The sequence below is a fragment of the Mauremys mutica genome, chromosome 1 (genome assembly GCF_020497125.1).
Source record: "Mauremys mutica isolate MM-2020 ecotype Southern chromosome 1, ASM2049712v1, whole genome shotgun sequence".
In the NCBI taxonomy this organism is placed as follows: Eukaryota; Metazoa; Chordata; order Testudines; family Geoemydidae; genus Mauremys; species Mauremys mutica.
In genome coordinates this window covers 337,100,051-337,123,395 of record NC_059072.1, presented here as the reverse complement: position 1 = coordinate 337,123,395, position 23,345 = coordinate 337,100,051, and the positions used below count along the sequence as shown (strand labels likewise).

General features: G+C 48.1%; 1 protein-coding gene across 1 annotated transcript in view; it reads right to left on the bottom strand.

Annotated features, from left to right (window-relative positions):
- LOC123355311 (high-affinity choline transporter 1-like) overlaps positions 1–23,345 on the bottom strand; it is a 40,815-nt gene extending 17,470 nt beyond the window's left edge. The window contains exons 1-4 of the mRNA XM_044997658.1: positions 23,306–23,345; positions 21,599–21,789; positions 17,326–17,439; positions 2,754–2,909 (exon numbers count right to left, since the gene is read on the bottom strand). Of these exons, the coding sequence (XP_044853593.1) occupies positions 2,754–2,909; positions 17,326–17,439; positions 21,599–21,776 (448 nt within the window). The 5' untranslated portion in view covers positions 21,777–21,789; positions 23,306–23,345. The remainder of the gene's footprint in view (positions 1–2,753; positions 2,910–17,325; positions 17,440–21,598; positions 21,790–23,305) is intronic.

Below are 23,345 nucleotides of genomic sequence, written 5' to 3'. Positions count from 1 at the left end.
ACATCCACATACTTTCTCCTCCCACCTCCAAATCCCTAGACTCTCAATCTGGTCATTCTGTCTGGGTTTCCTAGGAATTTAAGAATTGCCCGACTCTGTTAGAACAGTGCTCCATCCTACCCAGTATTCTGCCTCTGACAGTGGCCAGTACCAGATGCTTCAGAGGAAGGTGGAAGAAAACTTGAAATCATGGAATATCTTATTCACACAGAAAGCTCCTTAACCCTGCCAGTTAGAAGTTGGCTTATGTCTTGCAGTCTGAGGGCTTATCCTATTCAAACTTTTGTTCTTTTAGAAAAATACTAGCATAACTCTGGATATATTTATTATCCATATAAATATCTAATCATTTTCTGAATCCTGGTAAGCTCTGGGACTCAGTGATATCTTGTGACAATGAGTTCCACAGCTTAAATGTGCATTGTGCAAAAGCATTTCCTTTTATCAGTATTACATTTGCTGTCTTGCACTTTCATGGAACGTCCCATTCCTCTTGTATTATGGAGAGGGTGAATAGAATTCTTAACCTACCTTCTTTAGGCCACTCATTATTTTGTTTGCTTTTATCATGTCCCATTTTATTCCCTTCCCCTTTAGGGTAAACAATCATTTCATTCTCTCTTCACATGGAAGTTTTGCCTGGCCCTTAATCATTTTCATTGCCTGTCTCTGAAGACTCTCTTTACAAGTTGTGGCAAGGCACCTTCTCGGTCTCCCCAGCCTCTGCTGCTTTTAGTCCTGGCGAGACAGGCTTGGGTAATATGGTCCCCCTTGGGACACAGGGGAAGTCTGCTCCTTCTCTCCACCAGTCCTTTTTAGCATATTTTCCTCCCGTGTGGGAGAGAATACTGCCTCTCCTCCTGGTGAGGCTCACTGTCTAGCTGCTCCTAACCTCCTGGCAGCAGGGCTCCTTCTCTCTCTTCTCTTCTCTTCCCCTTCCTTCCCCACAGGGGAGGGTTTAAAAAGGTCTCAGGCAGCCCTTAGTTGGAATCAGCTGATTCTAATTAACCTCAGGTAGCTCCCTCTCAGCTGATTCTAATTGATACTTTGGTAACCCCTTCTCAGCTGAACCTGACTGACCCGTAGTTACCCCCCAGTTGATAGGGAGGAGGGCCTCTTAACCCTCTGAGACTCATTTCTACCCTTCCCTTGCAGCTGTCTGTCCTGGGTTTATCACAAAGTCTTCTCAGAAAACAACACCCCAACAAACCATTCCTGTTTTTCTATCTTCCAATTTAATTCTTTTCTACATCTCAATTTTCCTTCTTTGACACTTCCCTTGGTCTCTCTCATCTTCTGTCTCTCATCCTCTTCCCCATCTTTTTGTACCTGTGCCCACCTCTTTTACTCTTTCTCTGTGTCTCCTATTTCCTCATCAAGTCCCCCTGCTCATTTCTTTAGCTCTCCACTTTATATCCCCCGGAGTCACTCTCCTTTTCTATTCCCTTCACGCACCTCCAGTCCTTCTCTTTCCTCTTTTGTCCTACCTCAGTTGCTCTTTCTTATTAAGACTGTCTGCTGCCACAGCTTCCCCTTTCTTTCCCAGTGGCGAGTGTGTTAAGAGCGAGGCTGTTTCTCTGCTTTTCCCTCTCTGCTTTTCCCTCCCACTGTGTCATTTTGTCCCTGCTTCTCTCTCCCTTATGGGGCTTCTTCACCACTGGATCCATGGACAGATTTAGGCCACACCCATGCTGTAGCAGTCAGAATCCAGCTACTTGTAATGGACTTCCTGTATCAGAGGGGCGTAGCCGTGTTAGTCTGGATCTGTAAAAGCAGCAAAGAGTCTTGTGGCACCTTATAGACTAATAGACGTTTTGGAGCATGAGCTTTCGTGGGTGAATACCCACTTCGTCGGATGCATGTAGTATACATGCATGTAGATGCATGCATCCGACGAAGTGGGTATTCACCCACGAAAGCTCATGCTCCAAAACGTCTGTTAGTCTATAAGGTGCCACAAGACTCTGGACTTCCTGTAGTGTGCTAGCTACCCCTTTGAGGAGAAAGCAAATTTCCCTTTATTATCATGCTCTGTGGCAGGGGTATAAATTTAGCACAAGTGGATTTCCCACTGATGTCAATGGCAGGTTTGCACAGGGTGGAAGTATGTAGTAGCTAAATATTTAGTTTTTATCATTATTTGTTCAGTACCTTCAGCATCACTGAGAGGGAGAATATTCTACCTTTAACATCACTGCTATTTCTACCCTTTGTAACTCTTCCTTCTCAGTCCTCCTTTCTCCCTGCCTCCCTTCCTCTCACTCTCCATGATAATTTTTGTTTAGTCGAAATCCAAATTTTCCATTGGACAAAAAACTTTTGATGGGAAAACTTTGCCCTGTCCTACGTCACATAGAAAGTTTCCTTTGCAAACATGAGGTCTACAAATCTATGTGTTTGTCATCCTTGCCCTCGGGGAACCACTGCCTAGTACTAGAACAAAATTAACCCCACCCTTATATTAAATAAAACGCTACAGTGTTCTCTCTGCAGAAGTAGTCCAAACACTCTGCAGCAGTGGTTCAGATACTACAGCTTACAGTTGTGTAATAACAGGTCTATGAGTCTTTTGTGTGGATTTTTATTGCTCATTTCCCTATTATGGTTGAATAGTTGTGTTCTGTTCAAATTTCTGTGTATCTGCACAAATACTATAAGGATCCGGAGACTACTGACTCTTAAAAAAAGCTACATGATGCGAGCGGAAAAGGAAATCTATTCTGAATGAGTGTATGTATAAGATATCTACTTACCTAAAGCAGAAAGAATAGCTGCAAACCAAAATACATCTCCTATCAATGTTGGAAGAAAGAGAAGGGTTCCCATAGTGTTCCCATAGGTTTCTTGGAGGGGGTCCATCATTGTCACATAGCTTTTGGATCGCATTGGCTTTACAAAAAAGAGGCCCCCTAGCAAAAATCAAATGACAAGGTGAATTATTATTTTAATCATTGCCTAAGAAGCAAACAAGAATGGGGCCTCATTGTGCTAGGTGCTGTACAGACACAGAGTACAGTCCCAGCCCCAAAGAGCTTATAATCTAAATAGAAAAGACAGACACAGGGGAGGAAAAAGGCTATAACAGGCAGAGTGAACAATATGGTGGCTGCAAACTTCATGTTAGTTCTATGATTTTTAATACATTTAAATTACACATTTAATTATGCATAGAGTATCTCCTGATCAGAACTATCTTGTCTTTCTAGAGAATGTCAGCATTAAAACTAAGAGATACACATTATATCATATCCTTTCACAAATGTCTTCCTAATAAAAATTGGCTGGTTTCCTCTCTCCTCCCCAAAATATTCATGGGTCACTATTACCAAGTTGTTTATTTTTTACATTAAGCCCATCATTACATTGACTTTACTTCAGAGTAGAGATGAAAGACCAATTCAGAAGCACAGAAAATCATTGTTTTGTGTGTGTTTAGAAATCAAACATGGCAAGAGGTTAAAGTTGACTCCAATCCAGAATTTTTTCAGATTTTCCATAATGGTACTGAGAGGGCATATGTGAGTGTTAGAGATGGAAGCAACCCAAACCATGGGGACTCAAGGTGCCTCCACCCACCACAAGTGGTGGAGAATGCAGGCAGCTTATGCCTGATACAAGGGGGGAAAAAGCCCACAGAGGGAGACAGAGCTTAGTAGCTCTGAGCAAGATGGAACCTGAGCAGTGGTATAAGTGGCCAGTGGAGATGCAGCAGCAGCAAGCAACTCAGCAGCAACGGACCACCCAAGAGCAAGTTCACATGATGCAACGGCACCTGCTGCTGAGAGAGTTGATGACCCAGCAGCAGGAATTCCACAAGGAGATGACAGTGTATTGTGCCAACCCTGCACTCCTCAGAAGTCCCTGCTGGGCACAGTACTGCCATAGTGGGTCCCCCACACCAATACCAATGAAGCTAAACAAGATGGGGCCAGACAATGATGCTAGGGCCTTTTTAATTACCTTTGAGAAAGTAGAACGAGCTTTCTGGTGGCCCCTGAGCAGTGTGCTTTGATTTTTGGGTCTGTACTTGACAAGTCCAGCACAGGTGGCCTAACATAACCTGGATTTGAAGCAGACTAGGATTATAAACAAGTAAAGTCCCGCTTTTTGGACTATTTGGACATTTCCTGGGAAACTCACTGTTTATCTTTTAGGTCCAAAACCCCTCCCAAGGGGGCTAGACCCTTGGTAGTAGCTCAGTGTTCGAAGAAATACTGTTGGAAATGGCTCCACCCAGAAGAAAGGTCTCGGGCTCAGGTTGCTAAATCAATTGTGACCGAATAATTTGTAAGGATATTGGCAGCAAAAGGCAGAGAGTGGGTACGGTACCATGACCTGGGACTTTGTCAGATACAGTATGGTTAATGGAGAGTTTTCTAGAGACCAAAAGGGCTGCTAGAGACAGAATTCCTCAAGACCTTGATGCCACACAGGACAGGCTTGAGAGAAACCTGTGAAGGCAACCTCAAAGTGGTAACACCCACTCTGAGGGGTCCACCCTTGGGGATGTCCTCCAGGATGATCAAGCCAGCCATTAAGCCATGGGAAGACCAGCGGGGAACAAGAGGGTCAGGCTCAGACATGATACCACCAGCAGGACCATCAGTCATCTCAAGCAGCTGAAGCAGGACCTGCAGAACAGAGGCTGGCCACTACTCCATGGCCGAGTTCACCTCCAGCTAGAACGGTTACTGTCAGTGCCCCTGGGTGACTTGCTACTCTTCTGGACAGACAGGACACATAAAGAAAGGATTCTCTCTTAATGAATGTGAATACGACCAGGGTTCTGGACTGCAGAAACCAGTGCACAGAAAATGGCACCCCCTCAAGTTAACAGTGCTGGTGATGATCCAAGGGAAAAGAGTTCCAAGACTCTGGGACTCCAACTGTAGGCAACAACGTCCCCCAGAAAGTTGATTTACCCACAGTGTATATATGGCAACGTGAAAACACCCCAGCCAACATTTATAGCTGACCCTGTGGACATGTTTTAAGGTGATAACTGTAGCCCTGGCCAAGAAATTGGCCTAACTTATAATCATAGGCCGGGACTGGCCATTTTTTGGCAAGTTGTTACTGTACGGGTCTGCCCAGTGAATGGGGTTCAGGGTCAGTTGTTGCAGCGTGACTCTCAAAGCCTGGTAAACCTCAGGGAACTGGAAGACCCTCGAAGAAGGACCATCATTAGCAACATGATCGTCAACCCCAACAGAGAAGGAAGAGGTTATCAACCTGGACGAGGAAGTGCTCCTACAGGGCAGGAATTTTGTTCAGGAACAAAAAACAATCCTACACATATAGCCAATTGTCCGTGCATATAATCAATTGGCATTTATAAATGAGGAAGTAATGGCACATCAGAGGGTCAAGCAGTATCCATGCTTCATGGTTAAGAAAGAGCACTTGTACTGAGTTAAAAGAGATCCATGAATGGGGTAAGAAGGGCCAAGCTGCTGGTGCCGCACAAGTATCACTGGACAGTATTGCAGTCTGAGCACAACCTCCCATGTGCTGGACACCTGGGAAGAGAGAAAACACTGTCACGAGTACTAGCTTGATTCTACTGGTTGGGCGGCATCAGGAGGTGAGAGAATACTGCTCCTCCTGCCTGGAGTGCCAGCTGTTCAGCAGCAAAGGGGCTCCCTGTGGTCCCTTTGCCCTTGATTGAGACACCCTTTGAAAGAATTGGAATGGACATAGTTGGGCCCCTGGAAAGGACCATTTTGGGGCACTAGTACATATTAGTAATTTTTGACTATGTGACAAGCTCCCCAGAGGCTGTTCCCCTTCACTCAGTGAAAGCTACAGTGATAGACCTAGAGCTCCTGAACCTCTTCTGATGGATGGGATTTCCCTAGGGAAATCAGCTCAGCTCAAGGGACTAACTACACCTCTCAGCTGATGCGCTGGAGAAATTCCCTAGAGAAAAGGCTACTCGATTATTGAAAAAGAGCAGCTACCAATTAAACAGGCCATGGATTCCCTGAGGTATTACCTGCTGGGCAGCCCCTTCTCCTTGATCATGAATCATGTTCCTCTATGCTGGTTCCATACCATGAAAGACTTGAACTGTGTCTAATGTGATGGTACCTCGTGCTACAGCACTAGAGCTTCAGGGAGCAACACTGGGTGGGAAAGGCCCATGCTAACGCTGATTTTTTTTTCACGGGACGTCGGAGATGGAGGGAGCCCTCCCCAGACCACCCTCCCAACTTGAGTGGTGGGCTATGTGAGGGGGCACACCCTCTCTTTATCAAGGAGGAAGCTAACAAGCTCTTCTGGGCTTGGCCAGCACTATCTAGACACACCTGCAAGGCTTCCTGTGCTTGGTTGAGGAGGAAGAGGGAAACCCTGCCACAGGAAGGGGCAGTTAATTGGGGAAGCCGCAATGCCTCAGACAACTGATTACAGAGATCGATCAGTGAAGAGGGAGACAGTCACTGACCCAGACACCCCTGAGACTGCCTGGACTAGGTACAGATCAGGTGTCACCAAAAGGGGACGGGGCATCTAAGGAAGGATTCTAACTCTGATCAGGATGATTAAAAGCCTATAGACAACATGGGACTCAGGCCTTGTCTACACTACAAGACTATTTCAAATCTACTTAAGTCGAATTTGTGGATTCGACCTTATGAAGTCAAATTTGTGTATCCACAGTAAATACACTAATTCGAATTTCTGAGTCCACAGTAACGGGGCTGGCGTCGACTTTGGAAGCGGTGCACTGTGGGAAGCTATCCCACAGTTCCCGCAGTCCCCGCTGCCCATTGGAATGCTGGGTAGAGCCCCCAATGCCTCCTGGGGGAAAAATGTGTCGAGGGTGCTTTTGGGTAACTGTTGTCATTGAACCGTCAATCACGCCCTCCCTCCCTGAAAGCTCCAGCGGGAAATCTGTTCGCGCCCTTCTCTTGTCAGTTACAGCGCGTACGCCACAGCACTGCGAGCATGGAGCCCGCTGCGATCATCGCTGCACTTATGGCCGTTGTCAACTCCTCGCACCTTATCGTCCACCTCTTCCACAGTCAGCTGCTGAGAAATCGGGCGAGGAGGCTCCGGCAGCGCGGTGAGGACAGGAATTCACAGAGTGGCGCAGACCTCTCACAAAGCAGGGTATGCCGCGCCGTGGAGATCATGGTGGCAATGGGTCAAGTTCATGGTGTGGAACGGCGATTCTGGGCCCGGGAAACAAGCACGGACTGGTGGGACCGCATAGTGCTGCAGGTCTGGGATGAATCACAGTGGCTGCGAAACTTCAGGATGCGTAAGGGCACTTTCCTTGAACTCTGTGACTTGCTGTCCCCTGCCCTGAAGCGCCAGGACACCCGGATGCGAGCAGCCCTGAGTGTGCAGAAGCGAGTGGCCATAGCCCTCTGGAAACTTGCAACGCCAGACAGCTACCGGTCAGTAGCGAACCACTTTGGCGTGGGCAAATCTACCGTGGGGGTTGCTGTGATTGAAGGAGCCCACGCAATCGTTGAGCAACTTCTCTCAAAGGTAGTGACTCTTGGAAACGTCCAGGACATCATAGATGGCTTCGCCGCGATGGGATTCCCAAACTGCGGTGGGGCTATAGATGGGACTCACATCCCTATCCTGGCACCAGCCCACCAGGCCAGTGAGTACATTAACCGAAAGGGCTACTTTTCAATGGTGCTGCAAGCACTGGTAGACCATAGGGGACGTTTTACCAACATCTTCGTTGGGTGGGCGGGCAAGGTTCATGACGCGCGTGTGTTCAGGAACTCTGGTCTGTTTAAACGCCTCCAGGCAGGTACTTTCTTCCCGGACCACAAAATAACGGTTGGGGATGTGCAGATGCCTACAGTGATCCTCGGGGACCCAGCCTACCCGCTAATGCCCTGGCTCATGAAGCCCTATACAGGCGCCTTGGACAGAGAGAAGGAACTCTTCAACTACTGGCTGAGCAAGTGCAGAATGGTGGTGGAGTGTGCTTTCGGACGTCTCAAGGGGAGATGGCGGAGCTTACTGACTCGCTCGGACATCAGCGAAAAGAATATCCCCGTAGTTATTGCTGCTTGCTGTGTGCTACACAATCTCTGTGAGAGCAAGGGCGAGACCTTTTTGTCCGGATGGGAGGTTGAGGCAAATCGCCTGGCTGCAGTTTACGCTCAGCCAGACACCCGTGCCGAGAGAATATCCCAGCGGGAAGTGCTGTGTATCCGGGAGGCTTTGAAAGCAAGTTTCCTCGGAGAGCAGGGTAACCTATGACTCTCCACTTGCTTTCAAGAGAAACTGACCCTGGGCCTGTGTCTGTATGTGTCGATTTCGATCTGCGGTTACATACCCCATTCTCCAAGTTTCCCCCACTTCCAAAGCACGTTTTAAAGCAAATTAATTGTAACACTCATTATTAATAAATCTTTGTTTTACTTTGCATTTCTGTTCAGGTGTTGAAACATGGACGCATACTGTGCTGGGCACGGTGTGCACTGATGTACAGACCGCTTGTTCCATAGAGGAATTACATCCTCCTGCTCCTACATAGGTCTCTGGGGTGGGGGACGGTTGCAAGTGGTTGTGCATGAAGGGGAGGGGTTGCAGGAAGGGGTGGGTTTGCAGGAAGGGGCGAGTGGTGCCTTCTTTGGATAGGGGTTTGGATGACGGCAGTGGGCTGCGGGTTTGGGCGTAGGAAGCGGTGAGGGGTGTGGGGGAAGGGTGAGTATCTGTCCGTGGATGAGGGCTCTTGTTGGGGCTCAGGGCAGCGGAGAGGCTCATTGCTACGGTGGAAGTGCATGGTAAGGGCAGCGTGCCTTAACATTAAGGGGGTGGCAGGCGCTAGGACCCTGGACAAGCATACACATCACAGAATGACCCGGGGCAGCATACACCACACAGAGTGACCCTGGTGCCTACTGACTGCAGTGTGTGTGTGCCCTGCAGTTGATCATGCCCCCAAGTCTGTACCCTGGTAATGTAGGCTATACCGTGCAATTATAAATCCCCCCCCCATACACAAAAAAATCCTCTGACACGAAAGACGTGACCGAAACAATGAATAACCGCAAACAGCTTTTAATAATCTAATACACAGTGGGGGGATGAAACTTGGATTTGGGACTGGGTGAGCCTGTAAGGGAAGCACTTCTACAAATTTATAGCGTGAGAGGTGTGTGGTACATTAGCGCTATGCAGTGGTGCAGTGACAGTTCTCACGGCCCCTACCGCCCCTCCGTCTTGTACTTTTGGGTGAGGGGGGGGCAGGACTTCTTGGCGGGGGAGGGCGGTTGCAGATACACTGCAGGGGGGCTCTGTCCTCCTGCCTGCGGTCCTGCAGAACATCAACAAGGCGCCGGAGCGTGTCCGTTTGCTCCCTCATTAGCCCAAGCAGCGTTTGAGTCGCCTGCTGGTCTTCCTGCCGCCACCTATCCTCCCGTTCGAAGTGTGTGCGATGCTGTTGACATAGGGTCTCCCTCCACTGTCTCTGCTCTGCCGCCTCGGCTCTGGAGCAGGCCATCAGTTCCGCGAACATCTCGTCCCTAGTCTTTTTCTTTCGCCGCCTAATCTGCGCCAGCCTCTGCGAGGGGGATGCCGGGGCAGTCCGGGAAAGAGCCGAAGCTGTGTGATGGGAAAAGTAAGTGATTTCCTTGAACAGATACATGTTTGTGAACAGTGAACACAGTCTAGTCAGTTTCTCTGAACAAGACCATACAGGGCAACAAGTCTCACGAGATCTCAGGACAAGTTCGAGATTTCGGAATACGCTCTCATTGGCTGCGGCATTGCACAGGAGAGCGGACAAGTGGGAAGAGACAGCTGAATCCGTCTAGCAGACAGTCCTGGTAAGCCTTACAGTACATTCTGCTTATCAGTTAATGGATAGCTGTGCCCTCCCGCTAAAGGCAATCTGGAAATCATATACTCTGACCCTTTTCCAGCCACTCCCGCCAGTGCACGGGAAAGATCAATGTATGCTTTTCCTATGTGGCCTACAACACGTGGCTGTTAAGCGAGGGTCATTGTTATGCAAAGTAAAAGTCAACCATTCACAACAGTAACAATACACTAATTGCCCTAATTAGATGCAGCATTTCATGAACGAGATCACCCTGAGGCGGGTCCCTCGGAGTCACAAAGAGCAGATGCTAAGGGAAGCCCTGCAGAGACCAGGACCATATGCGGCCATGCTTGTGGAGGCGATGATTCCCATGTACATAAGGATGTCCTGGCGCGGAAGAGTGTGCTTCCACGGAGCACCCAACAAGGCACCTCTCCCCAGGAACCTCCTGCGGAGGCTTTTCGAGGACCTCTATGAGACCTTTGTTGAATTGTCCCTGGAGCAGGGGTGAGCTGCAGACGGTTCGCAACGGTTCGCGTGAACCGTTTGCTAAAATTAGACGCCGGACAGCGAACCGCTTGCTAAAGTTCTCTGTCCGGCGTCTAATTTTAGCAAACAGTTCGCGCGAACAGTTGCAAATTCTGCCTCCACCTCCTGCCATGAAGCTCCTCCTTGCTTCTCCTCCCCCGGCTTCCCGCGAATCAGCTGTTCGCGCAGGAAGCCTGGGAGGGCTGAGAAGCAGGCAGGCTTCCCCGGCCCAGGAAGATGACCCTAAGGTAGGAAACGGGGGCGTGTGCTCCGGCCGGTCCCTGGCCGCGGCCCGTCCCCGCCTCCCCGGCCGCGACCCTGCCCGGCCCGCGTCCCCGACTCCCCCCAAACCCCTCCCCGGCCGCCCGGCTCCGGCCGCACCCCCCCCCGCCCTGCCGTGCCCCCACCTACCATCCCCGGGTCCCCCCCCCCGCGTTCCCGGGCGCGACCCTGCCCGGCCCCCCCCGCCCCGGGTCCCCGCCCGACCCTCCCTGGCCGCGTCCTCCCCCCCCCCCCCGCGTTCCCGGCCCCGCGTTCGCGGCCCTGCCCGGCCCCCCCCCCCGGCCCCGGGTCCCCGCCCGACCCTCACCGGCCTCCCTGGCCACGTTCCCCCCCCGCGTTCCCGGCCGCCCTGCCCGGCCCTCCCCGTCCCCGGGTCCCTGCCCGACCCTCCCTGGCCGCGTCCGCCCCCCCCGCGTTCCCGGCCCCGCGTTCGCGGCCGTTCGCGGCCCTTCCCGGCCCCCCCCCCGGCCCCGGGTCCCCGCCCAACCCTCACCGGCCTCCCTGGCCGCGTCCCCCCCCCGCGTTCCCGGCCGCGACCCTGCCCGGACACCCGCCCCCCCGGGTCCCCGCCCGACCCTCCCTGGCCGCATCCCCCCTCCCCCGCAGCCCTGCCGGTGCCGCCCCGTCCCCGGGGCCCCGGCCGACCCGCCCGGGCGGCGTCCCCCCCCGCGTTCCCGGCCCCGCGTTCGCGGCCCTGCCCCCCCCCGTCCCCGGGTCCCCGCCCGACCCTCACCGGCTGCGGCACGGCCCCGCGTCCCCGACCCCCCCCAACCCCTCCCCGGCCGCCCGGCCCCAGCCGCCCCCCCCCCCCCCGGCCCTGCCGTGCCCCCACCTACCGGGATGCTCGGCTCTGGACACGGCCCCCCACCTCCAGCCCGGCCTGGCCCCGTGGCTCCAGCCGCCCCTGCTGTTTTGCCAGGGGGCCGGGCTCCGGCAGTGCGTGGCGGCGGCCCCGGCTGCCCGGCTCCAGCTCTGGCCGCAGCCCTCCCTGGCTCCACCCGGCCAGCCACCTGGCTCCGGCCGCTGGGCTCCCGCCGCATCCTCCGGCCGCGCGACTCCTGTCCTGGCCCAGCCACGTCCAGGCAGCGCGGTAAGGGGGCAGGGAGGGGGTGTTGGAGAGAGGGTAGGGGAGTTTGGGGGTGGGGGGGTCAGAGGGCAGGGAACAGGGGGATTGAATGGGGGCAAGGGTCCCGGGGAGCAGTCCGGAAAGAGCAGGGTTGGATGAGGTGGTGGGGGCACTCAGGGACAGAGAGAAGGGGTAGTTGTATGGGGTAGGGGTTCTGGGGGGCCATTGAGAATGAGAGGAGGGGTTGGGTGGGGCGGCAAGGGGTTAGTCAGGGGACAGGGAAGGGGGGGATGGGTCAGGGGTCCCGGGGGAGGGTGTCAAGGAACATGAGGGGTTGGATGGGACACGACCCCCCCCCCCCGCCGGAGGGGGGAGGAAGGATGGAACCCGTTGTTAAAATTTTGGAGGGAGGAGGGAACCCGTTGTTAAAATTTTGGCAGCTCATCACTGCCCTGGAGGATTATTGTTCAATCCCTATATGTGTGGACCTACTTTTCATATAGTTTTTCATTGAAAATTTTATATATAGTATTTCTATTTTTTTATACCTGTTTTATAAAAAATAAATGTTTACATGTTTATAGCACTTACCGCCTGATCCTTCCCCTGATTCAGAGTCCGGGTTAACGGCCGGGGAGGGTTGGTAGGGGATCTCTGTGAGGGTGATGAAGAGATCCTGGCTGTCAGGGAAAGCGGTATTGTGTTCGCTGTCGCCTGCGCCGTCCTCCACAGACCCTTCCTCATCTTCCCCATCGGCGAACATCGAGGAGGAACTGTCCAGGTTCACTATGCCATCCACTGAGTCCAAGGTCACTGGTGGGGCAGTGGTGGCAGACCCACCTAGAATGGCATGCAGTGCCTCGTAGAAGCGGCATGTCTGGGGCTGGGCTCCGGAGCGTCCGTTTGCCGCTCTGACTTTTTGGTAGCCTTGTCTCAGGTCCTTGATTTTCACGTGGCACTGCATTGCATCCCGGCTGTATCCTTTCTCTATCATTGCTTTGGAGACCTTCTCGAAGGTCTTTGCATTCCGCTTGTTGGAGCGCAGCTCCGACAGCACAGACTCCTCGCCCCACACACCGATCAGATCCAGGACTTCCCGGTCTGTCCATGCTGGGGACCTCTTTCTATTCTTGGATTGGCCGGACTCCTCTGCTGGAGAGCTCTGCATCGTTGCAGGTGCTGCGGAGCTCGCCCCGATGTCCAGCCAGGACGTCAGATTCAAAGTGCCCAGACAGGAAAATGAATTCAAATTTTCCCGGGTCATTTCCTGTGTGGCTGGTCAGAGAATCAAAGCTCGGACTGCTGTCCAGAGCGTCAACAGAGTGGTGCACTGTGGGATAGCTCCCGGAGCTACTAAGTTCGATTTGCATCCACACCTAGCCTAATTCGAGCTAGCCATGTCGAATTTAGCTTTACTCCACCTGTCGGGGTGGAGTACCGAATTCGAACTAAAGAGCCCTCTAGTTCGAATTAAATGGCTTCCTGGTGTGGACGGTTGAGCGGTTAGTTCGAATTAACACTGCTAAATTCGATTTAAAGTCCTAGTGTAGACCAGGCCTCAGAGAGGTGACAGAAAGACAGCCCAAGAGACTGATCATCTATTTTTTCTTTTTCCTGTCTTTACTTTGTTCCTTCCTGCCCTTGGATAGGGGGAAGGGAACTCTTTTTTGGACAAAGTCTTGTATACCCCGAGCAGCAGAAGGACTCTGTCAGTTCCAGAAACGCAAGCAACCCAAACAATAGTTTCAAGGGGCTCCCACCTATCACAGGGAGGCGCATTTCTTAGCTCAGCTCCCTCAAGCATGTATAAACCCATCTTTGTCTGGCTGAGTTAATTTTGCATCAGAAAAGTGCAATATAGTAGAAGAAACTGTTCACACCAAATGCAGTAGGTGGCACTCTTCCCTCTGAGTCAAATTTAAGCGAAGATACTTCCATAGCTAGGTTGACCTAACTGTGTAGTGTGGACCAGGCCCAAGTCTTTCTCTTATTAGAGGATAACAAAGAAAACCTTGGAATCACAAAGATGAATGCTTATCCTCTTTGCTGTTCCACCCTCTTTTGTCATTTCCTTCATCTATTATGGCCATCTATTTACAGTGTAAGCTCTCCAGAGCAAGGGGCCTATCTTCTGTCTGAAGTGCCTAGCATGCTGTTGGTGCTATATAAATGCTAACAGATAATGGGTAAAATCTTGAATTCCTTCCTCAAGAACATAAGAACGGCCATACTGGGTCAGACCAAAGGTCCATCAATCCCAATATCCTGTCCTTTGACAGTGGCCAATGGCTGGTACCCCAAAGGGAATGAACAGACAGGTTATCATAAAGTGATCCATCCCCTGTCACCCAATCCTCAGCTTCTGGCAAACAGAGGCTAGGGACACCATCCCTGCCCATACTGGCTAATAGCCATTGATGGACCTATCTTCCATGAATCTACCCAGCTCCCTTTTGAACCCCGTTATAGTATTGGCCTTCATAACACCCTCTGGCAAGGAGTTCCAGAGGTTGACAGTGCAGTACGTGAAAAAATACTTTCTTGTGTTTGTTTTAAACCTGCTACCATTTGGTGGCCCCTTGTTCTTGTATTATGAGGAGTAAATAACACTTTCTTATTTACTTTCTCTATAGCACTCATGATTTTATAGATCTCTATCATATCCCCCCTTAGTCGCCTCTTTTCCAAGCTGAAAAGTCCCAGTCTTATTAATCTTTCCTCATGTGGAAGCCGTCCTATACCCCTAATCATTTTTGTTGCCCTTTTCTGAACCTTTTCCAATTCCAATATATCTTTTTTGAAATGGGGCAACCACATCTGCACGCAGTATTCAAGGTGTGGGCGTACCATAGATTTATATAGAGGCAATATGATATTTTCTGTTTTATTATCTATCCCTTTCTTGATGATTCCCAACATTCTGTTTGCTATTTTGACTGCTGCTGCACATTGAGTGGATGATTTCAGAGAACTAGCCACAATGACTCCAAGATCTCTTTTTTGAGTGGGAACAGCTAATTTAGACCCCATCATTGTATATGTATAGTTAGGATTATGTTTTCCAATGTGCATTACTTTGTGTTTAACATTAAATTTCATCTGCCATTTTGTTGCCCAGTCACCCAGTTTTGTGAGATCCTTTTGTAGCTCTTCACAGTCTGCTTTGGACTTAACTATCTTGAGTAGTTTTGTATCATCTGCAAATTTTGCCCTCTGACTGTTTGCCCCTTTTTCCAGATCATTTATGAATATGTTAAATAGGACTGGGCCCAGTACAGATCCCTGGGGGACACCACTATTTACCTCTCTCCAGTCTGAAAACTGAAAGCTCCATTCAGAAAGCTTCCATTGATTTCAGTAGAACTGTGTCTGAGTAAGTGCTGAGCAAAGACCTCAAGTTTTGGCCCAACAATAATAAATAATATATAAATAATTTTAATTATTATTATTAATAATAATTAATAATTTAAGGTGATGGTCTTGCATCTTGGAAGTCACTGGGAGTTTTGTCACTGAGTTGAGGTGAACAAGGCTAGGGCTTCATAAGAAATAGGTTGCTGGGGTCTAATCCAACACTCATTGAAGTCAATGAGAGTCTTTCCACTGGCTTCAATGGGATCAGGCATAAATGAGTAGAACCTTCACATTCTGATTTGGACTCTGGTATCTGGTGTGCTGATAGGACAGTGTCTGGGGCCCAATAAGGGATAAAATATTAATAAAACCTTTGTTCAGTGTTACAACATTCAATAGTTATGTGCAGTTCAGGTATTCAGGTTTAGCTGGCTTGTTTCCACTATAACAACCACTGTTAACCATTTTTAAATCTTTTATTAAAAGCGTAACTTCTCTCTAGTTAACACAGGCCCAGCACATCGTCTTATCAGTCACTCAGACCTGGCAAACTTGTACCTCTGTCAGGCTGTCTAAGGTCGCTGCTTTTAGCTGCCTCTCTGGTCACAGGCTCGCAGCAGTGTTTCAAAAAGTAGAGTTGTTTTGTCTGGCTAAGCCAGACTCTTATTAGACAGACGGTAGAATGAGAAAGATAGTCCAGAGAAGAGACAAGATAGAGAGGGCAAATAATATATGAGGGAGGTGGATGATGGCCGGAACCCAAATCTCAAAACTCAGGTGGTGGTCAGGATGTAGATGAAACTGGTGGAGGTGGTAATTTCATCTGGTTCTCTCTGGCTAAGTCTGCTCTGGTAGCCTTTCAGGATCAGGATGATTACAGCCCAATAGTATCAAGGTAGATCCTAAGGCCACAGTGTAAGGCCTGAGGCCTTTTTTCTGCAGCCATAATAGGAGAACAGTAGCCAAGAGCCAAGAAGCAGAAAGTCACATCCTCACATTCCGTTTAAATTACATTAAAATAATGTAATGTCGGGCTGTTAAGAAGGAGATCCTGTTCTAATAGTAGCCACCATCGCCAGATAAAAAAACAGATATTAAGATGTTTAAAGAAAACTTTGTTTAATAGCATTCTGTCTGGCAAGGAATCAACAGTTGTGATTGTGAAATCTCTATTGTTTTCCCTTGATAGTCCTTACTTCTCTATTGTTTATCTGCATAGTTTCTGTCTGGTTCATTGTTTCTGTCTGTTACATAACTAATTTTGCAAGGTGTAAATCAACTAAAGTGGTGGGGCATGATTGGGTGAAGAATTGTTAGGATTGGTCAAAGAATTATTTTGTAATACTTCAGTAAAATGATTAGTTAAGGTATAGCTAAGCAGGACTCAAGTTTTACTATATAAACTGGGGTCCAAAAGGAAGTTCTTTGGAACCAACTCCAGAACACAGCCCAAGATCAGGCTCAACACCCTCCCTGCCAACCATATTGTGCAGAAGCTGGAGTCCCTGGATGACCTGATCTTGACTGGCCAGCAGGAAAAGCTCATCAGCTTTATTGGGAGCGGTGAGCACTGTATGCTTTGCATGTGCATTTTGTTTGGGTGAGTTAATAAATAGAGGTTAAGAATATTACTGTGTGAGGCTCTTTCACTGGTAAAACACCCTGCAAACACCCAGTGAGTGAACTGAAGCTGTGGGGTAAGGGGAACAGCAGGGGAGAGGCCAGGGCTAGCTGGGCCAGGAGCTTGGGGGTCGGGCAGGACGGTCCTGTGGGCTGGATGTGGCCCGTGGGCTGTAGTTTGCCCACCTCTGCCCTAGAGTGTGGGGTTATGCCTTGAGCCCTAGGAACAGGGTAAAGGTGGGTGCCCCTACAGTGTGCGGGTAACCCCAGGAAATGATGGGAGAGGCAGCCATGATGGTAAAGTTCACCCCTACCAGTCCCCAAAATAAGCAGTGTCCAAGAAGGGGGAGCAACCTCATTTCATTAAAATTAACCAATAAAAATGCATTTTGGTGATTTAAATGAGAATAATTTTCTCCCATTTCTAGAATCTTTCAGTTTGTTGTTAAGTTTAACAGGATCCTTGAAGACCCCTCAACAGAGTTCTTTTAATGTGAACAATCCAGTTTGTGCCTTTCTGTCTCCAACTTTTGCTGACTTTCATAATCACTTTTATGCAACCGTTTGAGTTGGACAACTCAGAATATAGGCATCTGGACAACAAGAAGCCTAAATTTTCATGTTGCTAAAACTGCTTTGTAATGAAAACATTTAAGAATTGAATTGTTGTTTTTACCAATGATAAAAGCTAGAACATATCCTACTGGAGCCAGGACCCAGGCCAGCCCTCGTGTAGGGAGGTACACGATCTCAGCTGTCCCATTGATGTAGCCACCTCCAACCCAAGTTGCTGAAAAAAAAGAAAAGCAAGAGGAAATTGAGAAAAAGAAGAAATCATATGGCTACCGTCATATTTTGTGCTAGAAGATAAGGCATATGAAGCAGGACCAAGCTTCTGCCCCTGCAGCTGCCTGGCCCTAGGGCCCCCTGTCATTGCGGGGCCCTGTGCCAGGGCACCCTGCGTTTTGCTGTAAATCTGCCTCTGCAGACAATTGTCCTGCTTGCTCCTCTAATGTCAGCCCTGCACTTGCAACCCCCTTAAACCTATCCTGCAACACCCACCCCCCTAGGGTTTGCAACCCCCCCACCAGTTGAGAAACATTTCTCTAGATGAGTTGATGTACCTCCTGGAAGACCTCTACATACCCCCAGGGGTACACGTACCCCTGATTGAGAACCACTGTTCTAAGTAAATAATACTTTGCTTTGAGGAAGCTGCTTGATCTCTAATTACCACTGTCATTGCATTGTAGGGTTGCCAGTAGCCCCTTCTTAGAAGGGACGTCTCTTATTTCTTCATCTCTGCACAACAAGATCGGGAGTTGCTGAGTGCTACAAAAAGCAGCAAGAAATACCCCTGGTGAATGTAGGTGAGTACTGCTTATTATTAATATTATTCTTAATAATAGTAATCATGAAGATAATAATACCGGGAGGAGGATGGGGCAGGGGTGCAAAGAAAACAGTCCATTATTTTTTAAATACAATGTTGTTAACCTTAATTTGTCCTAGAGGGAATAAGACTGCAGGGTCTGAGCAGTCAGACCTGCTAAGGTGATCATGGCTGACACACCAGGAACTGCAGCCCAGCAGCTGGTCTAAGAGTGGGAGAAACCCATGTTTCCACACTAAGGCCATCACTTCTTTCTCAGACCTAGAAGGAGATATGCTTGGAGAGACCAGGAGGTGTATTACGTGCAGTTAGCCCAGTAACCATTACTCTTAGCACCTCTGAAAATCAGGCCACTTCTATTTAGGTATCTAAATATGAATTTAAGTGCCTACCTTGAGGAAACCATGTCTGAGAACTTTGGCATATTGTCCAACTATTTCTTTAATGAATCAGAGCAAAAAATGAGTGAACAATAAAGGCTTTTGTTGAGAAACAAAGCAGCTATGAGAGTCCCGATCATTTATTAAATAGCTGAAATCATCAGCAATGGCCATCACAGAAAGTTGTCTGAATTCTGCTGTCAGACCACTTGCACAGCTGTCAGGGATCCCAGCCCCCTTGGCACAGATCCTTTCCTTATCCCTCTCGGCAGCTACAGGCGCAGCTCCACCTTCCCCCATTCTCCCAGCAGGAGACACCAGATAATCTGAATGTAGGCACGACATCAAATGCTTAAACTTTATACACAAAAAACTTTGTGATGGAACAGGTAAGGTTACTACACAGCAACATAACTCTCACAACCCACAGAAGCAAGGATGTGAAAATTTAAGTACCCCGAGAGTACTACCCACTGGCACAAACTTCACAATTACTATACCCCACATTTATACACACATTATACTCTCACTGGCACAAACCTCACAACTACCATACACACGTTTATACACTCATGTCTCTGATGTGGTTATGAGGCCAAATCTCATCTTAGGAAACCCTGTGTCTGAATAGGGATGAGGTAGTCTGGTGGTAATGATGGACAGGTAAAGAAATGTAAAAGGAATGGAATAGAACATCCTGACCACTGAATTTCTGAACTTCCAGTATCAATTCTTCAAAATATTTCAATGCCCTATAGAAGTGCTATCCAGTGGAGTAGAACTTTGAATCGGGTTTAAATGCTATCTGCAAGACAGATTCCCATTTCCTTTCATCCTACTTGGTAGGCAAACAAGGGAGTAAAATTTTAATTGGTTCCTTCCTATCCCGAGTTCAGGTAACTCTTATTAATCTGCCTCTGGGTGGTTCTATTGAACCTTCTGTTTACTTGCTCCAGGTAGGGTTGGATCAATTTGCTAAAGTTTTATTAACCAATCAGAGAGGTGGAAAAGACCCCGTTAAGTCATTTAAGGCTCAAATGTATGAACGACTGACACTTTTCGTTGACTGCAATGGGCACTGAGGATGCTTGGCACTTTGCAGGAGGCACTTGGGGGAGATTTCCGAGGTGTTCACTGTTGGGCGCCTAATTCCCCTTTGTGCCTTTGGAAATCTCCCCCTCAGTGACTTCCAGGATCAGGCCATAGTCAATGTTTCTGCCACGCAATGTTCCCTTCCATTTATTTTCTAAGGCTTTGTTCGGTTTTGAACATCTGCATGCGCCAGTGGGATCTGCTCCATCTGTCTGGGAGGCTATTCCACAATCTCAGTGGGAAGACATTCTGCCTGATATTCAGCCTTATTTGTCATTTCTTCTAGTGCAGGGGTTCTCAAACCGGGGTTCGGGACCCCTCAGGGGTTGCGAGGTTATTACATGGGGGGGTCGCGAGCTGTCAGCCTCCACCTCAAACTCTGCTTTGCATCCAGCATTTATAATGGTGTTAAATACATAAAAAAGTGTTTTTAATTAAGGGGGGGTTGCACTCAGAGGCTTGCTATTTGAAAGGGGTCACCAGTACAAAAGTTTGAGAACCACCGTCCTAGTGAATAGAGGGCTCAACTTATTTGATTACACTTATGTGTAAGAACTGAGTAGAATTTTCAACAGTTTGGGGTGGTGAAGCCTGTATGTGTTTCAGTGGCAGACAGACACTTGTATTTCATATAATAACATTCCTCATTTACATAGCAGCTTTCTTCTGAGAATCTCAAAACACTTCACAGAGGTACTGATATTGTACTGTACTGTTATGGAGTTGAGAACAGAGACCATGATACTTAGTCCCCTGACCCTAACCCCTAGATGGCACTGCCTCCAGGATATAAGAGATAGAAGGGGGAGGATTTCTGACATGATCATAGAATCATAGAATATCAGGGTTGGAGGGGACCTCAGGAGGTTATCTAGTCCAATCTCCTGCTCAAGCAGGACCAATCCCCAACTAAATCATCCCAGCCAGGGCTTTGTCAAGCCTGACCTTAAAAACCTCTAAGAAAGGAAATTCCACCACCTCCCTAGGTAACCCATTCCAGTGCTTCACCACCCTACTAGTGAAAAAGTTTTTCCTAATATCCAACCTAAACCTCCCCCAGGGAAACTTGAGACCATTACTCCTTGTTCTATCATCTGGTACCACTGAGAACAGTCTAGATCCATCCTCTTTGGAACCCCCTTTCAGGTAGTTGAAAGCAACTATCAAATCCCCCCCTCATTCTTCTCTTCTGCAGACTAAATAATCCCAGTTCCCTCAGCCTCTCCTCATAAGTCATGTGCTCTAGCCCCCTAATCATTTTTGTTGCCCTCCGCTGGACTCTTTCCAATTTTTCCACATCCTTCTTGTAGTGTGGGGGCCAAAACTGGACACAGTACTCCAGATGAGGCCTCACCAATGCTGAATAGAGGAGAATGATCACATCCCTCAATCTGCTGGCAATCCTCCTACTTATACAGCCCCAAATGCCGCTAGTCTTCTTGGCAACAAGGGCACACTGTTGACTCATATCCAGCTTCTCGTCCACTGTAACCCCTAGGTCCTTTTCTGCAGAACTGCTGCCTAGCTACTCAGTCCCTAGTCTGTAGCAGTGCATGGGATTCTTCCATCCTAAATGCAGGACTCTGCACTTGCCCTTGTTGAACCTCATCAGATTTCTTTTGGCCCAATCGTCTAATTTGTCTAGGTCCCTCTGTATCCTATCCCTACCCTCCAGCATATCTACCACTCCTCCCAGTTTAGTGTTGTCTGCAAACGTGCTGAGGGTGCAGTCCATGCCATCCTGCAGATCATTAATTAAGATATTGAACAAAACTGGCCCCAGGGCCGACCCTTGGGGCACTCCGCTTGATACCAGCTGCCAACTAGACATGGAGCCATTGATCACCTGTTGATATCCTGTGCTACTGGAAAAAAAGAACAAACCAAGAGCGCCAATAAAATTAAAGTAGGTACATAGAAGAACAATTCCTCTAGCCAAAAAATCTGAACCCAAATACACGTAGAAGACAGCTCCTTAGGTTAATTATATAAGTAGAATTCACAACAGAATTTAAGAAACTCTTACTGATCTAAAATATAGATTATAAACTAGAGCAGGAATTAATATTAAGAAACAAACTCACCAGTTGTGGTGAATAATCCCACAAAAATGTTCATGTTTCTGCCTCCCACCATGGCAACCTCACTTCGGTTTGCATTCTTCTCCTCCTTTTTGGTTTTCCAAGCAGCCCAAATCCCAGTTGCCAATGTTATCGCATAGAACACAATCGTGGCTACCAGACCAGGGATGTTTAGAGCCATTTTCTGCAAAAGGCTGTATTGTAAAATAATTCTGATCACCAGGACTAACGCGAAGCACCTCATAGAAGATTAAAAGTCTTATGATTGGAAAAGCATTAAGGGTTTTTGTTTTGTTATTTTATACACAAATGCCCTATTGTGGTGAATTAGCTCACTTTGAATTCCTGCTGAGTTCTAAGAACCCAGAGGAAGAAATAACAGTGGTCTCCCAAAGTGATAGGAATGATTACGTGATTCCCAAAGCTGACGTGCGCTCAGCATGCCCCAGACTGGCACCAAGAGGAACATGCTCTTTCCCTTCAGACTCTCACCCTCTTTTCAGACTCCGCCCTCAGTGAAGAAATAGCCAGTCCTGCATCAGTAGATAGATCAAAGGAAGAGACATTTCTTGGCTAAGGGCTAAATCCTGCTGTTATTAAAGTCAGTGGGAGCTTTGCTAATGACTTAAATGACAGCAGAATCCAGCCCCACCTCAGCTGGGACATGACACAGACTATGAAATATGCACAAAATGAATACAAAATAAGACATCAAAGAATGTACAAATGAATGTGGCACTCGAGTAAAGTACCAGACTGAGGGCCTGATCCAAGGCACATAGACATCAATGGGAGTCTTTGCAATGATCTCAATGGGCTTTGCATCAAGTCTTCAGAACCGGGGAGACTCCAGTCCTCTGTCCCCAGAAGAGATATAGCAAGGCAAGGTTTCCCTAGACTGCACTGCCAGTGTGCTTGTCCTGAGCAGAAGGGATCAGACTGTCCTTCCAAAGTCTGTCTTTTTAATTGTCACTGGGGATGGAATGTTTGTGTAAGCAAAAAGTCAGTTTAAATCCACTTTGAAATCTGAACAAATATTCTCTGACAATTTCCCCACCCTATTTCCAGCTCTATTGGTGAAGAATCTAATCTTTTTTTTTTTTTTTTTTTGGTGACCCGGTTTTCCCCACATGTAATTAAACATTGTATTGCTTTCAAGGGCTAGTCCATGTAATATAAAATAATAGATGATAGATGGTTTAAAGCTAAAGATAAGCCTTTGTCCTTAGGTATAGAACAGAAAACTTGGCTGGCACAAGTGACTGTCCTAGTCAGTAAGGGGGTGAGATTTTTCAAAAGCACCTAAATCACTTAGATGTATAAATCCTACTGACTTTCAATAGGACTTGTGCTCCTAGGTCACTTAGGCTCCTAAATTCCACTGATGTTCACTTTCAGATCAGCCTGAATATTCAGTTTCAATGTAATGATCACCATGTCTCTTCCCTACAATAGTTAAAAACCTCGATATCCCAAAATATTAAATAATATTTCAAGAACTGTGCTGTCATAGCAATAGAAAAATAAAGAGAGAGCCAGGAGTCTTGGTATTTTATACTGTTAAAACCATAATCTGCAATATCCCTGCTCCTCTAAAATCTCTGAGTTGGGGTTTTAATTCACAGCTGAAGATTTAAATTCACTTTAATTAAAACCAGCTATAAATAAATTCATGTGTTTAAAATTCAAATCAGAAAACAATAGCCTTACTTTCTTAATTATGTTTTACATTTATAGAGCTCCATTATCC